The 23,097-nt window shown below is 41.4% G+C and overlaps 1 protein-coding gene across 1 annotated transcript in view; it reads right to left on the minus strand.

The window, feature by feature from the left end:
* LOC128685278 (uncharacterized) overlaps nucleotides 1-23,097 on the minus strand; it is a 56,834-nt gene that overhangs the window by 17,296 nt on the left and 16,441 nt on the right. Inside the window, exon 2 of the mRNA XM_070083056.1 lies at nucleotides 1,480-1,681. Coding sequence (XP_069939157.1) covers nucleotides 1,480-1,681 — 202 coding nt within the window. The remainder of the gene's footprint in view (nucleotides 1-1,479; nucleotides 1,682-23,097) is intronic.

Consider the following 23,097-nt stretch of genomic DNA (forward strand, 5'->3'; position numbering starts at 1 on the left):
TGAATATATAACAGTATGTCAGTGATGTCAGCTAGGCCTGTATACCTTGTAAATGTACTTGTAAAAATAAAGATTATTATTATTAAGTACGTAGTCTATTAGTATTAGGTTAAGTCTGCCCGAAATGCCTCGGCAAGATAGTGGCTTTCTTTGCTCAAATCATATTATGATATGTAGACACATATTGTAACCTTTGCAAAGAAATAAATATTTTATTTATTTATTTATTTAACCCTTTCAGGGTCCCCAGGTCCTCTCCCAGACTTGTTCTCAGGGTCGCCCAAATTTCAGAAAAAAAAATTATTTTTTCTTATGAAAAGATAGAGAATCTTTTCCCGATCATAATGACACCAAAAGTATGAAATTTGATGGAAAACTTACAGAATTATGCTCTCGTGAAGCTAGCGGTCTCGACGATGTTTACGCATCCAGTGTACTAGTCGACAAAAATCATAACTATTTCTCTAGAACTCCATTTTTTCTATCGAATGAGTACAAGAAATCACCCATTTACTGATTTCAGCTATCCAATACAGTGGTCAGAATTTAGCAATTTTGCCAATTTCACACAAATTTCAAAAGACGCCAATTTCCAAATAAGGTCCAGAATAAACAAGAAAGACATTCCTGGCACTAAAACAAGATTTCCTCTGTTCATTAATCACGTCCCCACGCCCCTCTTACACTCTTTTGCTTTCCACTTTGAATTTTTATTCTCACAAAAAAATAGAAGATTTACTGTTATGCAGACTACTGCATTAGTGTAAAAATGGTATAAATAATACCAGCGCACTTGTGAAAGAATATTAGACTCACCAGTTGATGTGTATTGGACGCTTAACATGATTTGTTTACTTTTGAACTTTGGTAAAAATCGAACATTTCTACTAATTTGAGCTCAATTTCAAGGTACTTTTCATTGTAAAACCAGTCAAAATCATCTCAATTTCTGTTATATGTCTTCTATTCAAGAAAATGAGACCAGGAAAACTAGAATACAACAATAAATACCATACAAAAATACAGTGCAAAGTCGCTGTTTTAATCCAAAAACACGGTCAATTTTTTTTTCTCATTACGCACTGTGTGCTGCAGGATTTTTTTTATACTGCGCACACTGACCACATAGACCCATTCTTTCATATGTAGGCCTACCAGCTTTCTCTCACTAGATTTGAGGGCGCTAGAATTTAGGCGTACTAGTACGTCAAAAACCCTGGTGCCTAAGCCGTACTAGTAGGGCCGAAACCCTGAAAGGGTTAAGGAACCTCCCTCGAAGGGGAAGTTCGCATCCTGAAATTTTGTTCGTATCCAGAAGCAAAAAATTGACTAAATGACGGTTCGTATCCTGAAAATTTCGCATGGTGGGGCATTTGTAAGCCGAGGTTCCACTGTAATAAAGAAGAAACTCTAAAACCATGTGGGGGGTAAACAATGCATGGGGAAACTAAAAAATTATTCCCCTAATATTAGACTCACCTGAATAGCTCCAGTTTTAAAGGAAGATAAGGAAAATTCTTGATCCAAGTAGCGGTGAATAATGAGGTTAGCAAATATCCAGTTACGAACTGTGTGCCAGAGACTGGGCCATATGACCCAGGGAACATCCATGAGTTGCAGTGTGGTCTTCTGGGCCTCAGGCTTCCCATCTCTCTCAATACCTCGGCTACCTTTCCCTGCTCTAGAAAATATATTGCCTCAAATCGAATGGAGGTAAAAGTGTCACAAAATTTATAATTATAGAAAACCCAGAGTTAACAGATTTTGGAATGTGGGATAAAATTTGATGGATCAACTGATTCATAAACAACAGTCTGCTGTTGTCCATTACTATTATGATTAAAACACTATTTCCTGCCCAATGTCTTTATGTATACATACACACCATTATACAACAAAATAGTCACACTAAAGTTGTCAACAGTCTATTGTTTTGAAACAGTTTCACAGAAAACTCACTCTCTAACTCTAACTCTCTCTCTCTCTCTCTAACTCTCTCTCTCTCTCTCTCTCTCTCTCTCTCTCTCTAACTCTCTCTCTCTCTCTAACTCTCTCTCTAACACTAACTCTCTCTCTCTCTCTCACACACACACACACACACACAAGTACTAACTGTAAGATAAAGCTCATGGAGCAGGGAGAGGGAGGACCTAGTAGCAGTCAGTGAAGAGGCGGGGCCAGCATCTGAGTCTCGACCCCTGCAACCACAATTAGCTTAGGTGAGTACACACACACACATGCACACGACTGGACCTTATGTTCACCCTGAGTAGCTCAGACATTGTTGACATCACATATGAGAGGCCCCTCGGAGCTAGTGACCATGTACAGTGGACCCCCGCCTTACGATATTATTACATTCCAGAAGTCTGTTCGGGTGCTGTTACTGACCGAATTTGTTCCCATAAGGAATATATTGTTAATTAGATTAGTCCATTTCAGACCCCCCAAAAATACACATACAAAAGCACTTACAAAAATACACTTACATAATTGGTTGAGTTGGGAGCTGATCGTAAGGCGAGGGTCCACTGTAGTTCTGAGTTTTGATTACATAGTAGAGTTACAGGTGGAGAGGGTAACAGGATTCAAATGGGAAAAGTCAAACTATAAAAGGGGGGACTACACAGGTATGAGGAACTTCCTGCAGGAGGTGTGGTGGGACAGAGAAATGGTAGGAAAGCCAATAAATGAAATGATGGAATATGTACCAACAAAATGCAAAGAGGCAGAGGAAAGGTTTGTTCCCAAGGGCAAAAGAAACAATGGGAAGACCAAAGCAAGTCCTTGGTTTACCTGAAGGCACAGGGAGGCAAAAAATAAGTGCATTAGAGAATGGAAGAGGTATAGAAGGCAAAGGACCCAGGAAAACAAGGAGATCAGTCTAAGAGCCAGAAACGAATATGCACAGATAAGGAGGGAGGCCCAGCGACAGTACAAAAATGACATAGCATTGAAAGCCAAGTCTGACCCAAAACTGCTGTTTAGCCACATTAGGAGAAAGATGACAGTCAAAGACCAGGTGATCAGGCTGAGGAAAGTAGGTGGGGAACTCACAAGAAATGATCAAGAGGTGTGCGAGGGGCTCAACATGAGATTTAACCCTTAAACTGTCCAAACGTAGATCTAAGTTTTTTCAACATCTGAAAGTATGTAAAAAAACGTAGATCTTTTTATTTTTTTACATTTGTAAATGTGTAAAAAAAACTTTGATCTACGTTTTTTTTGTTATATTTGAAAATATGTAAAAAAACATAGATCTACTTTTGGAGCACTATGCATATGAATGTAAATCTGTTTGAACAGTTTAAGGGTTAAGGAAGTATTCACAGTGGAGACAGGAAGGAATCTGGGAAGAGAGGACAGAGGGGGACACCAACAGGGAACAGACCAACAAGTGCTGGATGATATGCACACAACTGAGGAAGAGATGAAGAAGCTGCTTAGTGACCTTGATACCTCAAAGGCAATGGGACAGGACAACATCTCCCCGTGGGTCCTCAGGGAGGTAGCAGATATACAGTGGACCCCCGCCTTACGATGGCATTGCGTTATGTTAAATCCGCCATACGATACATTTTAACGCAAAAATTTTGCCTCGCCTCACACTAAAAAACTCGCCTTACGTGATTCGTACATGACGCGTCCCACATGTGGCCTCAGCGCCAGTGTTTACAAGCCAGCCAGTGCGGTTGCATCTACACATACATTCGGTACATTTCACATTATCCCAGTGTTTTAGTGCTTGTAACTGCAAAATAAATCACCATGGACCCCAAGAAAGCTGCTAGTGCCATCCCTGTGGTAAAAAGGGTGAGAATAGTATGGAACTGAAAAAAGAGATTAAGGAAATGTGTGCAAAGTGGGTTGAACTGCAAACCTTTAAGGATGAAAATCACCCTCACACAGCTATTGCAAGCCATGCTGGTGACTATTACAATGACAATGTTGTGAACCACTTTAGACAAATCATAAAGGAATGAGAGGTACAGAGCTCTATGGACAGATATGTTGTGCGACAGAGGTCCAGTGACTCTCAAGCTGGTCCTAGTGGCATTAAAAGAAGAAGGGAAGTAACCCCGGAAAAGGACTTGATACCTCAAGTCCTAATGGAAGGGGATTCCCCTTCTAAACAATAACAACTTCCACACTCTCCCCTCCTCCCATCCCATCAATCATCACCAGATCTTCAATAAAGGTAAGTAGCATGTACAGTGGTCCCTCATTTTTCGTAGTTCTCGGGAATCATAGATTTCAGAAATCATAGGGATATTTTCGTATAAACATGGGCTCGCTAATCATAGGTTGACTCGCGAATAGTACGTTGTTCGTCCGGGATGCGTATGTACGGTGTGAGCTGGGGTGGCCTCCTTACCCAGCCAATCTGGCATTGTTTACCAGTGAGCGAAGGTCCCCTCACGTGCTCCTACGAAATATTTCATAATATTCTACTCAGGCATGCGTGAGCGTGTTTGATAGGAGTGAATGGAGACAAATGGTTTTTAATACTTGACGTGCTGTTGGAGTGTGAGCAAAGTAACATTTATGAAGGGATTCAGGGAAACCGGCAGGCCGGACTTGAGTCCTGGAGATGGGAAGTACAGTGCCTGCACTCTGAAGGAGGGGTGTTAATGTTGCAGTTTAAAAACTGTAGTGTAAAGCACCCTTCTGGCAAGACAGTGATGGAGTGAATGATGGTGAAAGTTTTTCTTTTTCGGGCCACCCTGCCTTGGTGGGAATCGGCCGGTGTGATAATAAAAAAAAAAAAAAAAATAATAAAAGTACTAAATAAGCTACCATGGCTCCAAAGAAAGCTCCTAGTGCCAATCCTGTGGTACAGAAGGTGAGAAATACGATTGAATTTAAGAAAAACAATGTTTCACAGGTGCTTGACTGTGACCACAGACACTCACTTGACCCTAAGGGAATTTTGGAGAGAACACTTCAGCATCCTCCATTGCATAACCCTTATAGGTATGGCTTGGGAGGGAGTGACTACCAGGACTTTGAACTCTGCTTGGAGAAAATTGTGGCCAGATTGTGTCGACAAGAGGGATTTTGAAGGGTTTGGGACTGACCCTGTTGAGTCTATGTCTGTTGTTAAATCAATTTTGGCACTGGAAGTTCCATGGGGTTGGATGTGAGTTTGGAGGATGTGGAAGAGTTGGTGGAAGACCACAATGAAGAGCTCACCACTGAGGAGCTGCAAGAGCTTCAGCAGGAACAGCAACAGATCGCAGCTCAGAATCTTGCTGCAGAGGAAGAGGAAGAGAGATGGAAGAAGGTGCCTTCTTCAGAAATTAGAGATTTTTGCTATGTGGGGTAAGATGCAAAGCTTTATGGAGAAACATCACCCTGACAAGTTTGTTGCAAGCCATGTTGGCAACATGTACAGTGACAAAGTCTTGGGCCATTTTAGGGAAGTGTTAAAGAGACGCCAGAAACAGAGCTCTCACCACAGTTATTTTGCGAGACAGGACTCCAGTGACTCTCAAGGTGGTCCTAGTGGCATTAAGAAACAGAGAAGAGAAGCAACCCCAGAAAAGCAATTGGTACCTGAGGTGTTGCTGGAAGGGGAATCCCCTTCCAAACTGTAAACAATCCAATCTCTCTCCTCCTCCAGTCTCCAATAAAGGTAAGTGTTATGCTGTTAATGTTTCATTCATCATTTCCCATTGTACTGTTTATGTACTACATCTATATTTCATGTAAAAATTTTTTTTTTAATACTTCTGGGTGTCAGGAACGGATTAATTATATTTACATTATTTCTTATGGGGAAAATTGATTCGCAAATCGTAGATTTCGATAATAGTAGCAACTCCAGGAATGGATTAACCACGAAAACGAGGGACCACTGTATTCTGTTCTTAGTAGAGTATTAACTGTGCATGTCTTCAGTTTGTGTGTATTAAAATTAATATTTCATGTGGTTAAATTTTTTTTTCATACTTTGTGGTGTCTTGCACAGATTAATTTGATTTCCATTATTTCTTATGGGGAAAATTAATTCGCCTTACGATAATTTCGGCATACGATGAGCTCTCAGGAACAGATTAATATTGTAAGGCGAGGGTCCACTGTACTGTGTGTGCCATTAACCACAATCTTCGACACATCCCTTGAAACTGGGCAACTACATGAGGTATGGAAGAATGCAAATATAGTTCCCATTTTTAAAAAAGGAGACAGAAAAGAGGCACTAAATTACAGACCAGCGTCACTAATGTGTATAGTATGCAAAGTCATGGAGAAGATTATCAGGAGGAGAGTGGTGGAGCACCTGGAACGGAACAAGATTATAAACGACAACCAGCACGCATTCATGGAAGGCAAATCCTGTGTCACAAACCTTCTGGAGTTTTATGACAAAGTTACAGAAGACAGACACGAGAGAGAGGGGTGGGTTGATTGCATTTTCTTGGACTGCAAGAAGGCCTTTGACAAAGTTCCTCACAAGCGACTAGTGCAGAAACTAAAGGATCAGGCGCGTATAACAGGAAGGGCACTGCAATGGATCAGAGAATACCTGACAGGGAGGCAACAAAGAGTCATGGTACAGGATGAGGTATCACAGTGGGCACCTGTGACAAGCGGGGTCCCTCAGGGGTCGGTCCTAGGACCAGTGCTATTTTTGGTATATGTGAACGACATGATGGAAGGGATAGACTCAGAGGTGTCCCTGTTTGCAGATGATGTGAAGTTAATGAGGAGAATTAAATCAGATGAGGATCAGGCAGGACTTCAAAGAGACCTGGACAGGCTGGACATGTGGTCCAGTAACTGGCTTCTTGAATTCAACCCTGCCAAATGCAAAGTCATGAAGATCGGAGAAGGGCAAAGAAGACTGCAGACAGAGTATACACTAGGTGGTCAAAGACTGCAAAGTTCACTCAAGGAGAAAGATCTTGGGGTGACCATAACACTGAGTATGTCTCCGGAGGCACACATCAACCAGATAGCTGCTGCAGCATATGGGCACCTGGCAAACCTGAGAATAGCCTTCCGATGCCTTAGTAAGGAATTGTTCAAGACACTGTACACTGTGTACATCAGGCCCATACTGGAGTATGCAGCACTAGTTTGGAACCCACACCTTGTCAAGCACATCAAGAAATTAGAGAAAGTGCAAAGGTTTGCAACAAGGCAAGTTCCGGAGCTAAGGGGAATGTCCTACAAAGAAAGGTTAAGGGACATCAGACTGACGACATTGGAGGACAGGAGGGTTAGGGGAGACATGATAACAACATACAAAATACTGCATGGAATAGATAGGGTAGACAGAGACAGGCTGTTCCAGAGAGGGGACACAGAAACAAGGGGTCACAATTGGAAGCTGAAGACTCAGACGAGTCAGAGGGATGTTAGGAAGTATTTCTTCAGTCACAGAGCCATCAGGAAGTGGAATAGCCTAGCAAGTGTAGTGGAAGAAGGAACCATACACAGCTTTAAGACGAGGTATGACAAAGCTCAGAAAGCAGAGAGAGAGAGGACCTAGTAGCGATCAGTGAAGAGGCAGGGCCAGGAGCTGAGTCTTGATCCCTGCAACTACAATTAGGTGAGTACACACACACACACACACACACACACACACACACACACACACACACACACACACACACACACACTAGTCCCAGAGCTAAGAGGTATGTCCTACGAGGAGAGGTTAAGGGAAATCAACCTGACGACACTGGAGGACAGGAGAGATAGGGGGGACATGATAACGACATACAAAATATTGAGAGGAATTGACAAGGTGGACAAAGACAGGATGTTCCAGAGATTGGACACAGTAACAAGGGGACACAGTTGGAAGCTGAAGACACAGATGAATCACAGGGATGTTAGGAAGTATTTCTTCAGCCACAGAGTAGTCAGTAAGTGGAATAGTTTGGGAAGCGATATAGTGGAGGCAGGATCCATACATAGCTTTAAGCAGAGGTATGATAAAGCTCACGGCTCAGGGAGAGTGACCTAGTAGCGATCAGTGAAGAGGCGGGGCCAGGAGCTCGGACTCGACCCCCGCAACCTCAACTAGGTGAGTACAACTAGGTGAGTACACACACACACGTTCCAGAGATGGGACACAGAAACAAGGGACCACAATTGGAAGTTGAAGACTCAGATGAGTCAAAGGAGTGTTAGGAAGTATTTCTTCAGTCACAGAATTGTCATGCAGTGGAAGAGCCTAGTGAAGAGGCAGGGCCAGGAGCTATGACTCAACCCTGCAACCACAAATAGGTGAGTACAAATAGGTAAGTACACACACACACACACACACACACACACACACAAACTACAAGAAAAGGGGGACTACACAGGAATGAGGAACTTCCTGAATGGGGTTCAGTGGGACAGAGAACTGGCAGGGAAGCCAGTTAATGAGATGATGGAATACGTAGCAACAAAATGCAAGGAGGCTGAGGAGAGGTTTGTACCCAAGGGTAACAGGAATAATGAAAAAGCCAGGATGAGCCCATGGTTTACCCAAAGGTGCAGGGAGGCAAAAACCAAGTGTGCTAGGGAATGGAAGAAATATAGAAGGCAAAGGACCCAGGAGAATAAGGAGAGCAGTCGCAGAGCCAGAAACGAATATGCACAGATAAGAAGGGAGGCCCAAAGACAATATGAAAATGACATAGCAGTGAAAGCCAAATCTGACCCGAAACTGTTGTACAGCCACATCAGGAGGAAAACAACAGTCAAGGACCAGGTAATCAGGCTAAGGAAGGAAGGAGGAACATAAGAACATAAGAACATAAGAACATAAGAAAGGAGGAACACTGCAGCAGGCCTGTTGGCCCATACTAGGCAGGTCCTTTACAATTCATCCCACTAACAACATTTGACCAACCCAATTTTCAATGCCACCCAAGAAACAAGCTCCGATGTGCAAGTCCCTCTCAAATCCAACCCCTCCCACTCATGTACTTATCCAACCTAAATTTGAAACTACCCAAAGTCCCAGCCTCAATAACCCAACTAGGTAGACTGTTCCACTCATCAACTACCCTATTTCCAAACCAATACTTTCCTATGTCCTTTCTAAATCTAAACTTATCTAATTTAAATCCATTACTGCGGGTTCTCTCTTGGAGAGATATCCTCAAGACCTTGTTAATATCCCCTTTATTAATACCTATCTTCCACTTGTACACTTCGATCAGGTCTCCCCTCATTCTTCGTCTAACAAGTGAATGTAACTTAAGAGTCTTCAATCTTTCTTCATAAGGAAGATTTCTAATGCTATGTATTAATTTAGTCATCCTACGCTGAATGTTTTCTAACGAATTTATGTCCATTCTGTAATATGGAGACCAGAATTGAGCTGCATAATCTAGGTGAGGCCTTACTAATGATGTATAAAGCTGCAGTATGACCTCTGGACTTCTGTTGCTTACACTTCTTGATATAAATCCCAGTAATCTATTTGCCTTATTACGTACGCTTAGGCATTGCTGTCTTGGTTTAAGGTTGCTGCCTACCATAACCCCCAAGTCCTTTTCGCAATCTGTATGGCTAAGTTCTATATTATTTAACTTATAAGTGCTAGGGTTATGGACACTCCCGAGCTTCAGAACCTTGCATTTATCTACATTGAACTGCATCTGCCACTTTTCTGACCAAGAGTAGAGTTTGTCTAAATCCTCCTGAAGTTCCCTAACATCTACGTTTGAATCAATTATCCTACCTATCTTCGTGTCATCGGCGAATTTGCTCATATCACTAGTAATTCCTTCATCAAGATCATTGATATATATTATAAACAACAACGGGCCCAAGACTGATCCCTGTGGAACGCCACTTGTTACTGATCCCCACTCGGATTTAACCCCATTTATGGACACTCTCTGCTTCCTGTCTGTGAGCCATGATTCGATCCACGAGAGCACTCTTCCCTCAATGCCATGAGCTGCTACTTTCTTCAACAGTCTTTGGTGTGGAACTCTATCAAATGCCTTACTAAAATCTAAGTAAACAATATCAAATTCTTTATCGTGGTCAACAGCCTCAAAAGCTTTACTGAAGAAAGTTAATAAATTAGTTAGACAAGACCGGCCTCTTGTGAATCCATGCTGAGTATCATTAATCAAGCTATGCTTATCGAGATGGCTTCTTATAATCTCAGCTATAATTGACTCTAGTAATTTGCCTACAATTGAGGTCAGGCTTATTGGGCGGTAATTTGACGGTAATGCCTTGTCCCCTGTTTTAAAAATAGGAATTACATTAGCCATCTTCCACATATCAGACACTACACCTGTTTGAAGAGATAAATTAAAAATATTAGTTAATGTTTCACAGACTTCCATTTTGCATTCCTTTAGAACCCTTGAAAAAACCTCATCAGGACCCGGTGACTTATTTTGCTTCAGTCGGTCTATCTGCTTCACAACCATTTCACTAGTGACTGTGATGTTACATAATTTATCTTCTTCTGGCCCACTATAAAAATTAATTACCGGAATATTATTAGTGTCTTCCTGTGTAAAAACCGAGAGAAAATAATTATTTAAAATCGAGCACATTTCATTCTCTTTGTCAGTAAGATGCCCATAGTTATTTTTAAGGGGACCTATCTTATCTCTGACTTTTGTTCTATATACCTGGAAAAAACTTTTTGGGTTAGTTTTAGAATCCCTAGCAACTTTAATTTCATAGTCCCTTTTAGCTTTTCTTATCCCCTTTTTAATGTCCCTCTTAATGTCAATATACTGATTCATAAGATGACCCTCGCCTCTTTTGATACGCCTATAAATTCCTTTCTTATGCCCTAGTAGATATTTCAGCCTATTATTCATCCACTTTGGGTCATTTCTATTTGATCTAATTTCTTTATAAGGGATAAATGTTCTTTGAGCAGCATGTATTGTGTTTAGAAAACTGTCATATTGATAGCTCTCTTCGTTACCCCAGTCAACAGATGATAAGTGTTCTCTAAGCCCATCGTAATCTGCTAAGCGAAAATCTGGGACTGTTACTGAGTTATCCCTACTATCATACTTCCATTCAATTCTAAATGTAATTGATTTGTGGTCGCTAGCACCCAGTTCCTCTGAAACCTCTAAATTATTAACAAGGGATTCATTGTTTGCCAGAACTAAGTCAAGCAGGTTATTACCCCTTGTAGGTTCTGTCACAAACTGCTTCAAAAAACAATCCTGAACTACTTCTAAGAAGTCGTATGATTCTAAATTCCCAGTCAAGAAATTCCAATCAATATGACTAAAGTTAAAGTCTCCTAGAATTACTACATTATCGTGCCTTGTGGCCCTAACAATTTCCTCCCATAGTAGTCTTCCCTGGTCCCTATCTAAATTTGGGGGACGGTATATCATACCTAAAGTTAATTTTTCATGCCCCTCTGAAAATTCTATCCAAACAGACTCTGTATGTGTTACTTCAGACTTAATACCCGTTTTAATGCAACAGTTCAAGCGATCTCGGACATACAATGCCACCCCACCCCCCTTCCCGATACTTCTATCTACTTGGAACAATTTGAAACCCTGAATGTGACATTCTGCAGGCATGTCCCGACTTTTTGAATTAAACCACGTCTCAGTAATGGCAAATACATCTATGTTACCTGCACTAGCAACTAGTCTCAACTCGTCCATCTTATTCCTAGCACTGCGACTATTTGTGTAATATATACTTAAGGACCCTCCTTTCTCTTTATCATTCCTGCTCCTTTCTGTTATTCCACTAAACCTATTACTGTCCTTGTCAATTTGTGCCACTGGCTTTCCGATATCCACCTCATTTTGCCTATTACTAGTTCTCCTAGTACTCATATTACTACCCTGAGACTTCACAGTTTTCCTGCAAAAACCCATACCACTAACTATTCCTAGTTTAAAGACCTAACAGCTCCCTCCACTGCATTGGCCAGTGCTCCCACCCCACACCTAGATAAGTGAACCCCATCCCTGGCATACATGTCATTTCTGCCATAGAAGAGGTCCCAGTTGTCAATGAATGTTACCGCATTTTCCTTACAGTATTTGTCCAGCCAGCAATTGACACCAATTGCTCTGGACAACCATTCATTTCCAACACCTCTCCTTGGCAAAATGCCACATATGACAGGTTTCCCACCCTTCCTCCTAATTGTCTCTATTGCTGACCTATACCTGCTAATCAGGTCCTCACTCCTACGTCTGCCAACATCGTTGCCTCCAGCACTGAGACAGATAATAGGATTGCTCCCATTACCTCTCATGATGTCATCCAGACGGCTAACAATATCCTTCATCCCTGCCCCAGGAAAACACACTCTCTGCCTCCTACAACAAGAAATGACCATGAAGTATGTGAGGAACTCAACAAGAGATTCAAAGAAGTGTTCACAGAGGAGACAGAAGGGGCTCCAGAAAGACGGAGAGGTGGGGCACACCACCATGTGCTGGACACAGTGCACACAACCGAGGAAGAAGTGAAGAGGCTTCTGAGTGAGCTAGATACCTCAAAGGCAATGGAGCCAGATAACATCTCCCCATGGGTATTGAGAGAGGGAGCAGAGGCGCCATGTGTACCCCTAACAACAATATTCAATACATCTATCGAAACAGGGAGATTGCCTGAGGCATGGAAGATGGCAAATGTAGTCCCAATCTTTAAAAAAGGAGACAGACATGAAGCATTAAACTACAGACCAGTGTCACTGACATGTATAGTATGCAAAATCATGGAGAAGATTATCAGAAGAGTGGTGGAACACCTAGAAAGGAATGATCTCATCAACAGCAGCCAACATAGTTTCAGGGACAGGAAATCCTGTGTCACAAACCTACTGGAGTTCTATGACATGGTGACAGCAGTAAGACAAGAGAGAGAGGGGTGGGTGGATTGCATATTCTTGGACTGCAAGAAGGCGTTTGACACAGTTCCACACAAGAGATTCAAAGTTTCAAAGTTTATTCTCTATAAAGATTACAATGTTGAATTTACAGAATTTGGTTGTTGTGTGGTTTACATGTAGTTAAATAATGATTACAGAGTGTACCACTAGAACGCCTAGCATGGCTAGGCATTTCGGGCAGACTTAGTTTAATTCTTTATTTTAAAATATTACAAATTATGAGGTAAGTTGGTATTATGGCTAAGTGACTAAATACTAGTTTGTGAGTTTAGCAATGTGAATGCTTTTGTTTTGGCACAGTACATAGTTTCAGTATTGGAGTATCATAGGATTCATTATTTTAAGATTGAGATTAATATTTCTGTTTATGGTCAAATGGGTGAGTGAGTGTAAGAGTGAACCACCAGGTGGTATTCGTGTAGTTAGTTGATGGGGTTTATCAGGGAGATAAGGTGTTTTCTAATGGTAGTTTTGAAGGTGATGAATGTGTCTGCAGTTCTAGAGTTCTCAGGTAGGGTGTTCCAGATTTTGGGGCCTTTGACATACATTGAATTTTTGTAAAGGTTTAGTCGGACATGGGGAATGTCGTAGAGATGTTTGTATCTGATGTTATGCCTGTGGGTTCTGTCACAACTATCAAGAAAGCATTTTAGGTCAAGGTTGATATTGGAGTTTAAGGTCCTGTAGATGTAGATTGCACAGTAGTAAGTGTGGATGTACTGAACAGGGAGTAAGTTTAGATCTATGAAGAGTGGGAGGGTGTGTTGCCAGGGATGGGATTTAGTGATTATTCTTACTGCAGCTTTTTGTTGGGTTATTATTGGCTTTAGGTGTGTTGCTGCAGTTGATCCCCAAGCACAAATAGCATAGGTGAGGTATGGATAAATAAGTGAGTGGTATAGTGTGAGAAGGGCATTTTGCGGCACGTAGTATCGTAGATTTGGTGCAAAAACTGGAGGACGAAGCAGGGATAACAGGGAAGGCATTACAATGGATCAGGGAATACTTGTCAGGAAGACAGCAGCAAGTAATGGTACGTGGCGAGGTGTCAGAGTGGGCACCTGTGACCAGCGGGGTCCCACATGGGTCAGTCCTAGGACCAGTGCTGTTTCTGGTATTTGTGAACGACATGACGGAAGGAATAGACTCTGAGGTGTCCCTGTTTGCAGATGACGTGAAGTTGATGAGAAGAATTCACTCGATCGAAGACCAGGCAGAACTACAAAGGGATCTGGACAGGTTGCAGACCTGGTCCAGCAATTGGCTCCTGGAGTTCAATCCCACCAAGTGCAAAGTCATGAAGATTGGGGAAGGGCAAAGAAGACCGCAGACGGAGTAGTCTAGGGGGCCAGAGACTACAAACCTCACTCAAGGGAAAAGATCTTGGGGTGAGTATAACACCAGGCACATCTCCTGAAGCGCACATCAACCAAATAACTGCTGCAGCATATGGGTGCCTAGCAAACCTCAGAACAGCATTCCGACATCTTAATAAGGAATCATTCAGGACCCTGTACACCGTGTATGTTAGGCCCATATTTGGAGTATGCGGCACCAGTTTGGAACCCACACCTAGCCAAGCATGTAAAGAAACTAGAGAAAGTGCAAAGGTTTGCAACAAGACTAGTCCCAGAGCTAAGAGGTATGTCCTACGAGGAGAGGTTAAGGGAAATCAACCTGACAACACTGGAGGACAGGAGAGATAGGGGGGACATGATAACGACATACAAAATACTGAGAGGAATTGGCAAGGTGGACAAAGACAGGATGTTCCAGAGATTGGACACAGTAACAAGGGGACACAGTTGGAAGTTGAAGACACAGATGAATCACAGGGATGTTAGGAAGTATTTCTTCAGCCACAGAGTAGTCAGTAAGTGGAATAGTTTGGGAAGCGATGTAGTGGAGGCAGGATCCATACATAGCTTTAAGCAGAGGTATGATAAAGCTCACGGTTCAGGGAGAGTGACCTAGTAGCGATCAGTGAAGAGGCTGGGCCAGGAGCTCGGACTCGACCCCCGCAACCTCAACTAGGTGAGTACAACTAGGTGAGTACACACACGTACACACACACATACATTGCATACATGCACTCATTTGCTTCATTTTCCCATTGTACTAAGAACCAGTTACCCCAATGATCAGTTCTTGGAAAACTTTTCAAGAATTTTGTCCAGAACTGAGCACAACAGGAAGACAATAATACCGGGAGACTTAAATATCTGTTATCAACAGCAAAATACGGCTATGTAATGGGTATAAGCAATTTCTAGGATTAAATAGTTACATTTAACTAATTAATACACCAACCCAGATGACACAGTTCTCATTCACTATACTCGGCCACATACTCTGTAACCGCTCTGATAACATTAGTCAGTCAGGCGTCATTGCCACAAATCTTAGTGATCATTTCATCACTTGTTGCACCAGGAAAATCTTGAGGGAATGAATAGGTGTACACATGACAAGAAAAATGAGGTCAACTAGAAGCAACAGTAATGAAGCACTGGTAAAGAGGCTACACAACTGTGACTGGATGGTTATGTATTAAGTTTCACCTACGTAAATGATGCCTGGAAAACATTCAAAACCATGTTCACTGTCATCCTTGATAATATTGCAGCAGTTAAAGAGGTTAGGATTAAACTAAGAACTGATCCCTAGATAACTGCTGAGATATTTGATAATATCAAATTCAGGGATCAGTTGCTAAAAAAGATTTAAGGTAAACAGACAGGATATTGCAGATTTCAATGAATTCCAAGGGGTAAGGAACAGAGTGCAGAGGCTTATTAACCCTTTGACTGTTTTCGACGTATAAATACGTCTTACGAGCCAATGTTTCTGACGTATATATACTCAATAATTCTAGCGGCTTCAAATCAAGTGGGAGAAAGCTGGTAGGCCCACATGTGAGAAAATGGGTCTGTGTGGTCAGTGTGCACCACATAAAAAAAATCCTGCAGCACACATTGCGTAATGAGAAAAAAAAAACTCTGATCGTTTTTTTGGAATAAAACGCCGACTTTGAGGTGTATTTTCGTATAGTATTTATCGTTGTATTCGCGTTTTCATGGTCTTAGGTGATAAAATGGAAAACATATTACAGAAATAGAGATGATTTTCATTATTTTTACGATGAAAACGACCTTGAAACTGAGCTCAAAGTAGCGGAAATGTTCGATTTTTACCAATGTTCAAGAGTAAATAAATCACACCACATGTCCAATACACGTCAACTGGGGAGTCTAATATTCTTTCACTAGTGCACTGATATTATTTATACCATTTTTACAATAATGCAGTCGTCTGCATAACAGTAAATTTTGTATTTTTTTGTATGAATAAAAAATCAAAATAGAAAGCAATAATAATATAAGAGGGGCCTAGAGATGTGACTAATGAACAGAGCATATGTTATTTTAGTGCCACGAATGTCTACCTTGTTTATTCTGGACCCTATTTTGAAATTGGCATCTTTTTTATTTTGCGTGAAATTGGCCAAATTGCCAATTTCTGACCACCATATTGGGTAGTCCAAATTAGTAAAAGGGAGGTTTCTTGTACTCAGCTGATAGATAAAATAAAGTTCTAAAGAAATAGCTATGAGTTTGGTCAACTGGAACAATGGAATTGGCTGAAAATTGGGCTCAAAGTCGGCGAAATCGCCGATACGCATATGTCGCCGAGACCGCTAACTTCGCGGGAGCATAATTCCACGAGTTTTCGACCAAATTTCGAACTTTTGGTGTCATTACCATCGGGAAAAGGTTCTCTATCATTTCATAAGAAAAAATATTTTTTTTTTTTTTCAAAAATTGAGCGACATAGAATGACAGTTTCAGAGAGGGGCCTGAAACAGTCAAAGGGTTAAAAGACCAAAGGCAAGGCACTACTGCTCAAGAATTGAAGAATACAAGAATAACCCAAGAAAGCTCTGGCAACAACTAAAAGAGCTAGGGTATAACTATAAACCCATAGATAGATCTAATGTAGTGTAAATATCGATAATGAGGTATGCCATGAAATGACTAAAATGGCAGATCATTTTAATTTATACAGTGGCCCCTCAGTTATTGGCCATTCCGCTTATTGGCCAACTCACTTATCAGCCGGTTTTTCGGCTTCCAGTTATTGGCCGTTATTTTGCTTATCAGCCGTATGGTACGCGTCAACCTGCCACTGTCAGCTGCTCATGCATCAGTCTGGCTTTGTCTCTGGGTGAGTGAGGAAGCTTCTGCTCATTCATCCAAACATTTTGCTGCAATCCATTGTTTTTCGTGGTTACTGATTAAGTGCAACTGTGAAATAAGTAACCATGGCCCCAAAGAAAGTTCCTAGTAAAGTTCCTTTGGTAAGGAAAGTGAGAAACATGATGGAATTAAGAAAGAAGTTGTTGAAAAGATTGAGAGTGGTTTTTGAGTGCTAGAACTTGCCAGGATGTATGGGAAAAACAAATCAACAATCACTTCTTTCCTAGCAAAGAAAGAACAAATCATGGAAGCTGATGTGGGAAAAAGAGTAAATGTGCTAACAAAAGGTCACCGATAATGGAAGATATGGAGTTGCTGTTGGTTTTATGGATCACCGAAAAATAATTAGCAGGAGATAGTGTTGTGGAGTCAATGATTTGTGAGAGGATTTAAGAGGCATAGTGGCATACACAGTGTGGTAAGGCATGGGGAGGCTGCAAGCTCTGAAAAGTGTGTGACTGAAAAATTTGTGTAGGAATTCAAGGGATATGTAGAGGTTGAAGGATTCCTCCCCAACAAGTGTTTAATTGTGATGAAACAGGCCTCTTTTGGAAGAAAATGCCAAAGAGGACTTACAATGCACAGGAGGAAAAAGCACTGCTAGGACACAAGCCTTTTGTTTTATGGTAATGCTAGAGGGGATTTCAAAGTGAAGCCTTTAACCCTTTGACTGTTTATGTCGCACATATACGTCTTACACGCCACTGTTTCTGATTCTGATGTATTTATACGCGTAAATTCTAGTGGCTTCAAATCAAGCAGGAGAAAGCTGGTAGGCCCACATGTGAGGGAATGGGTCTGTGTGGTCAGTGTGCACCACATAAAAAAAATCCTGCAGCACGCAGTGCGTAATGTTTTTTTGGATTAAAACGCCGACTTCGAGGTGTATTTTCTTATAGTATTTATCATTGTATTCCCGTTTTCATGGTCTCAGATGATAAAATGGAAAATATATTATCGAAATAGAGATGATTTTCATTACTTTCATGATGAAAACGACCTTGAAATTGAGCTCAAAGTAGTGGAAATGTTCGATTTTTACCAAAGTTCAGGAGTAAGCAAATCACACCACACGTCTAATACACGTCAACTGGGGAGTCTAATATTCTTTCACTAGTGCACTGATATTATTTATATCTTTTTACAATAATGCATTAGTCTGCATAACAGTAAATTTTGTATTTGTTTGTATGAATAACAAATCAATATACAAAGCAATAGTAATATAAGAGGGGCCTAGAGACGTGACTAATGAACAGAGGATATGTTATTTTAGTGCCAAGAATGTCTACCCCTATTTTGAAATTGGCATCTTTTTTAATTTGCGTGAAATTGGCCAAATTGCCAATTTCTGACCACATTATTGGGTAGTTCAAATCGGTAAATGGGATGTTTCTTGTACTCAGCTGAGAGAAAAAATGGAGTTCTAAAGAAATAGCTATGAGTTTGGTCAACTGGAACAACGGAATTGGCCAAAAACAGGGCTCAAAGTTGGTGAAATTGCCAATGCGTATATGTCGCCGAGACCGCTAACTTCGCAGGAGTGTAATTCCGTGAGATTTCGACCAAATTTTGTACTTTTGGTGTCATTACCATCATCGAGAAAAGATTCTCTATCATTTCATAAGAAAAATAATTTTTTTTTCCCAAAACTTTTGCGACATAGAATGACAGTTTCAGAAAGGGGCTTGCGACAGTCAAAGGGTTAATGGTGTATCACTCTGAAAATCCCAGAGCATTCAAGAAAAACAATGTTGTCAAGAATAGATTGTGTGTACCTTTACCTTTGATATACCTTTGAAGAATTTCGAGAGTATATCTACTCTCTGAGCCTGGCCATGGGCCAGGCTCGTCTGGTGCTCGCCTGGTCAACCGGGCTGTTGCTGCTGGAGGCCCGCTCCCCCACATAGCCATCACAGCCTGGTTGATCTGGCACCTGGTGAAGATACTTGTCTAGTTTCCTCTTGAAGGCTTCAACACTTGTTCCAGCAGTGTTTCTGATATCTTCTGGTGAGATGTTGAAAAGTCTGGGACCCTGGATGTTGATACAGTGTTCCCTTATTGTCTCCACCGCACCCCTGCTCCTCACTGGGTTTATTTTATACTTCCTCCCATATCTCTCACTTCAGCATGCTGTTATGGCAGTGTGCAGATTTGGGACCAAGCCCTCGAGTACCTTCCAGGTATATATTATCATGTACCTCTCTCTCCTCCGTTCCAATGAGTACATGTTCAAGACTTGCAGGTGTTCCCAGTAGCTTAGGTGCTTTACTGGCTCAATGTGAGCCGTAAACGATCTCTGTATTTGTTCCAGCCCCGATATTTCTCCTGCCCTGAATGGGGCCATCAGCATTGAGCAATATCCTAAGTGAGGGAGCACTAGCGATTTGAAGAGTGTCACCATCGGCATTGTGTCCCTTGTTTTGAAAGTTCTCAATACCCACCCAGTCATTCCTGGCTGTTGTGATCTTTGTTTTGTTATGGTCTTTAAAAGAAAGGTCCGCTGACATAATTATTCCTAGGTCTTTTACGTGTTCCTTACGTTCTATTTGATGACCCTCTTGAGTTTTGTATATAGTGCTCCTTTTCAGTTCTTCATTCTTTCCATACCTAAGCAGCTGGAACTTATCACCATTGAACGTCATGTTGTTTTCCACTGCCCACTGGAAAACCCTGTTTATGTCTTCCTGTACTTTCTCAGTGTCCTCTACCGTAGTGACTTTCATGCTTATTTTAGTGTCATCTGCAAATGATGATACAAAAGTGTGCCGGGTGTTTTTGTCTATGTCTGCTATGAGGATGAGGAACAGCAGAGGTGCCAGGACAGTGCCTTGGGGCACTGAGCTTTTGACCTCGCTGATGCTGGATCTTGCCCTGTTCACTACCACTTTTTGTGTTCTGTGTTAGGAAACCGAAAATCCATCTGCCTACCTTCCCTCTAATGCCCATGGCCTTCATTTTGTGCGCTATCATTCCATGATCGCATTTGTCAAATGCCTTTGCAAAATCTGTGTAAATCACATCTGCGTTTTGGTCATCTTCCAGTGCCTCCGTAATTCTGTCATAATGGTTCAGCAGCTGTGACAGACATGATCGTCCTGCTCTAAAACCATGCTGGTTCAGGTTATGTTGGTTATGCTGGTCCATGAAATTTGTAACCTGCCGTCTCATCACTCTTTCGAAGATTTTTATGATGCGAGAGGTTAGGGCTACTGGTCTGTAATTTTTAGCTAGTGCTCTACTGCCTCCCTTGTGCAAAGGAGCTATGTCTGCACTCTTTAAGGCCTCCGGTATTTCACCTAGATCAAAGCTCTTTCTCCAAAGAATACTGAGGGCTCGTGCTAGTGGTACTTTGCACTTCTTTATAAATAGAGCATTCCATGAATCTGGTTCAGGTGCTGAGTGAGTGGGCATGTTTTCCATTTCTTTTTCGAAATCTATGGGATTTGTACTAATGTCAGTTAGTTGGTCTGTGCGGCCTTCTTCTGGAGTGGAAAATATTTCTGCATTTTCTACCTTGCTGTCATTTAGTGGGTTGCTGAACACCGACTCATACTGCTCTTTAAGGATTTCACTCATTTCCTGTTCATCATCAGTATATGAGTCTCCTCTCAGTAGTGGTCCAATTCTACAGGTAGTTCTTAGCTTGGATTTTGCATAGGAATAGAAATATTTTGGGTTTCTTGCAATATCCTGTATGGCCTTTTGTTCCCTTTGTACTTCTTCTGTGAGGTATGACATCCTAAGTTTTTGCTCTAATTCAGTGATCTTTCTGCTAAGTCTTTCTTTCCTCTGTTATAGCATATTTGTATTTTTAAGCAGTTCACTAACCTGTTTTCTTCCTCTGTACCATCTCCTATGCTCTCTCTCTCTATCTGATCTTCCTCTGGGTTTCCTCAATGGTACATGTTTCATTCATACTTTGTATGCTTCTGTATTCAGCTTCTCTAGGCACTGGTGGGGATTTAGGGTGCTCATGTCTGATTCCCAGGGTATGTCTGATAGCTCTTGGTTTATTTTTTCCCAGTTAATTCTATGGTTGTTAAAATTAAATTTACTGAACATCCAGTCTCTAACTTTAGCGATGCAGTTTCCTACCCCTGAGTTAATACTAGTTTGAACCTCTATGATGTTATGATCAGAGTAAATAGTTTTGGAAACTGTTATGTCTCTGATCAGTTTCTCGTTGTTTGTGAATATCAAATCCAGAGTATTTTTATTTCTAGTGGGATCAATTACATGTTGGTTTAAAGAGACTTTTCACAAAACCTCATTATTTCCCTGGTATGTACCTGTTGAGCCAGGGTGTTTCCCGGGGATATTTCTTATGTGATGTGAAAAGCTAATAATGAGGCATAGGTCACAAGGCATATTTTCAAAAAATGGGTCAATGATGTGTTTGGCCCCAGTGTGAAAAAATACCTCTTAAGAACATAAGAACATAAGAACGAAGGAACACTGCAGAAGGCCTACTGGCCCATGCGAGGCAGGTCCAAGTCTCCTACCGGCTTAAGCCAATGCACCCAACCTAGTCAGGTCAGGTCACATTGACTTAAGGGAGGAACACGGCAACCGACCTGGTAGCACAAGCTATCAGGTCCAACTCACACCCACCCACATCCACTCATGTATTTATCCAACCTATTTTTAAAGCTACACAACGTTCTGGCCTCTATAACTGTACTCGGGAGTTTGTTCCACTCATCCACAACTCTATTACCAAACCAGTACTTTCCTATATCCTTCCTGAATCTGAATTTTTCCAACTTAAAACCATTGCTGCGAGTCCTGTCTAGGCTAGATATTTTCAGCACACTATTTACATCCCCTTTATTTATTCCTGTCTTCCATTTATACACCTCAATCATATCCCCCCTAATTCTACGTCTTTCTAGAGAGTGCAGATTCAGGGCCCTTAGTCTATCCTCATAGGGAAGGTTTCTGATACATGGGATCAACTTTGTCATCCTCCTTTGTACATTTTCCAGAGAATTTATATCCATCCTGTAATACGGTGACCAAAACTGTGCAGCATAATCTAAATGAGGCCTAACCAAGGATGTATAGAGTTGAAGAACAACCTGAGGACTCCTATTATTTATGCTTCTTGATATGAAGCCAAGGATTCTATTAGCTTTATTGCGAACACTTATGCACTGTTGTCTTGGTTTCAGATTACTGCTAACCAGAACTCCTAAATCTTTTTCGCAATCCGTAATATTAAGATCTACATTATTTAGTTTATATGTGGCATGGTTATTGTCCTGTCCAACATTTAGAACTTTGCATTTGTCTATATTAAACTGCATCTGCCACTTCTCCGACCACTGCATCAGTCTATTCAAATCTTCCTGGAGTGCTCGAATGTCCTCGTCAGAATGAATTCGACGGCCTATTTTGGTGTCATCAGCAAACTTGCCGATGTCGCTCTTTATGCCCTCATCTATGTCGTTTATGTAGATTGTGAACAGCAGGGGGCCCAACACTGACCCCTGTGGAACACCGCTCGTAATGCTTCCCCACTCTGATTTCTCCCCATTTATGCAAACTCTCTGCTGCCTATTTGTCAACCATGCCTCTATCCAGGAAAAAATTTCTCCTCCTATTCCATGTGCTTTAATTTTCCTCAATAGGCTCTGATGTGGGACCCTGTCAAAAGCCTTACTGAAGTCCATATACACAATATCATATTCATTACCATGATCTACCTCCTCAAATACCTTAGTGAAAAAAGTTAATAAATTCGTAAGGCAGGAACGCCCCTTTGTAAAACCATGCTGAGATTCGTTGATTAATTTATGCTTTTCAAGGTGGCTATGAACTGCCTCGGCAATTATTGATTCCATAAATTTTCCCACTATGGAGGTTAGGCTTATTGGTCTATAGTTCGAAGCTAAGGACCTGTCACCTGTTTTGAAAATAGGTATCACATTTGCCATTTTCCACTTATCTGGCACCATGCCCGTTTGTAGTGAT

Source organism: Cherax quadricarinatus, chromosome 8 (assembly GCF_038502225.1).
Source record: "Cherax quadricarinatus isolate ZL_2023a chromosome 8, ASM3850222v1, whole genome shotgun sequence".
Classification (NCBI taxonomy): Eukaryota; Metazoa; Arthropoda; class Malacostraca; order Decapoda; family Parastacidae; genus Cherax; species Cherax quadricarinatus.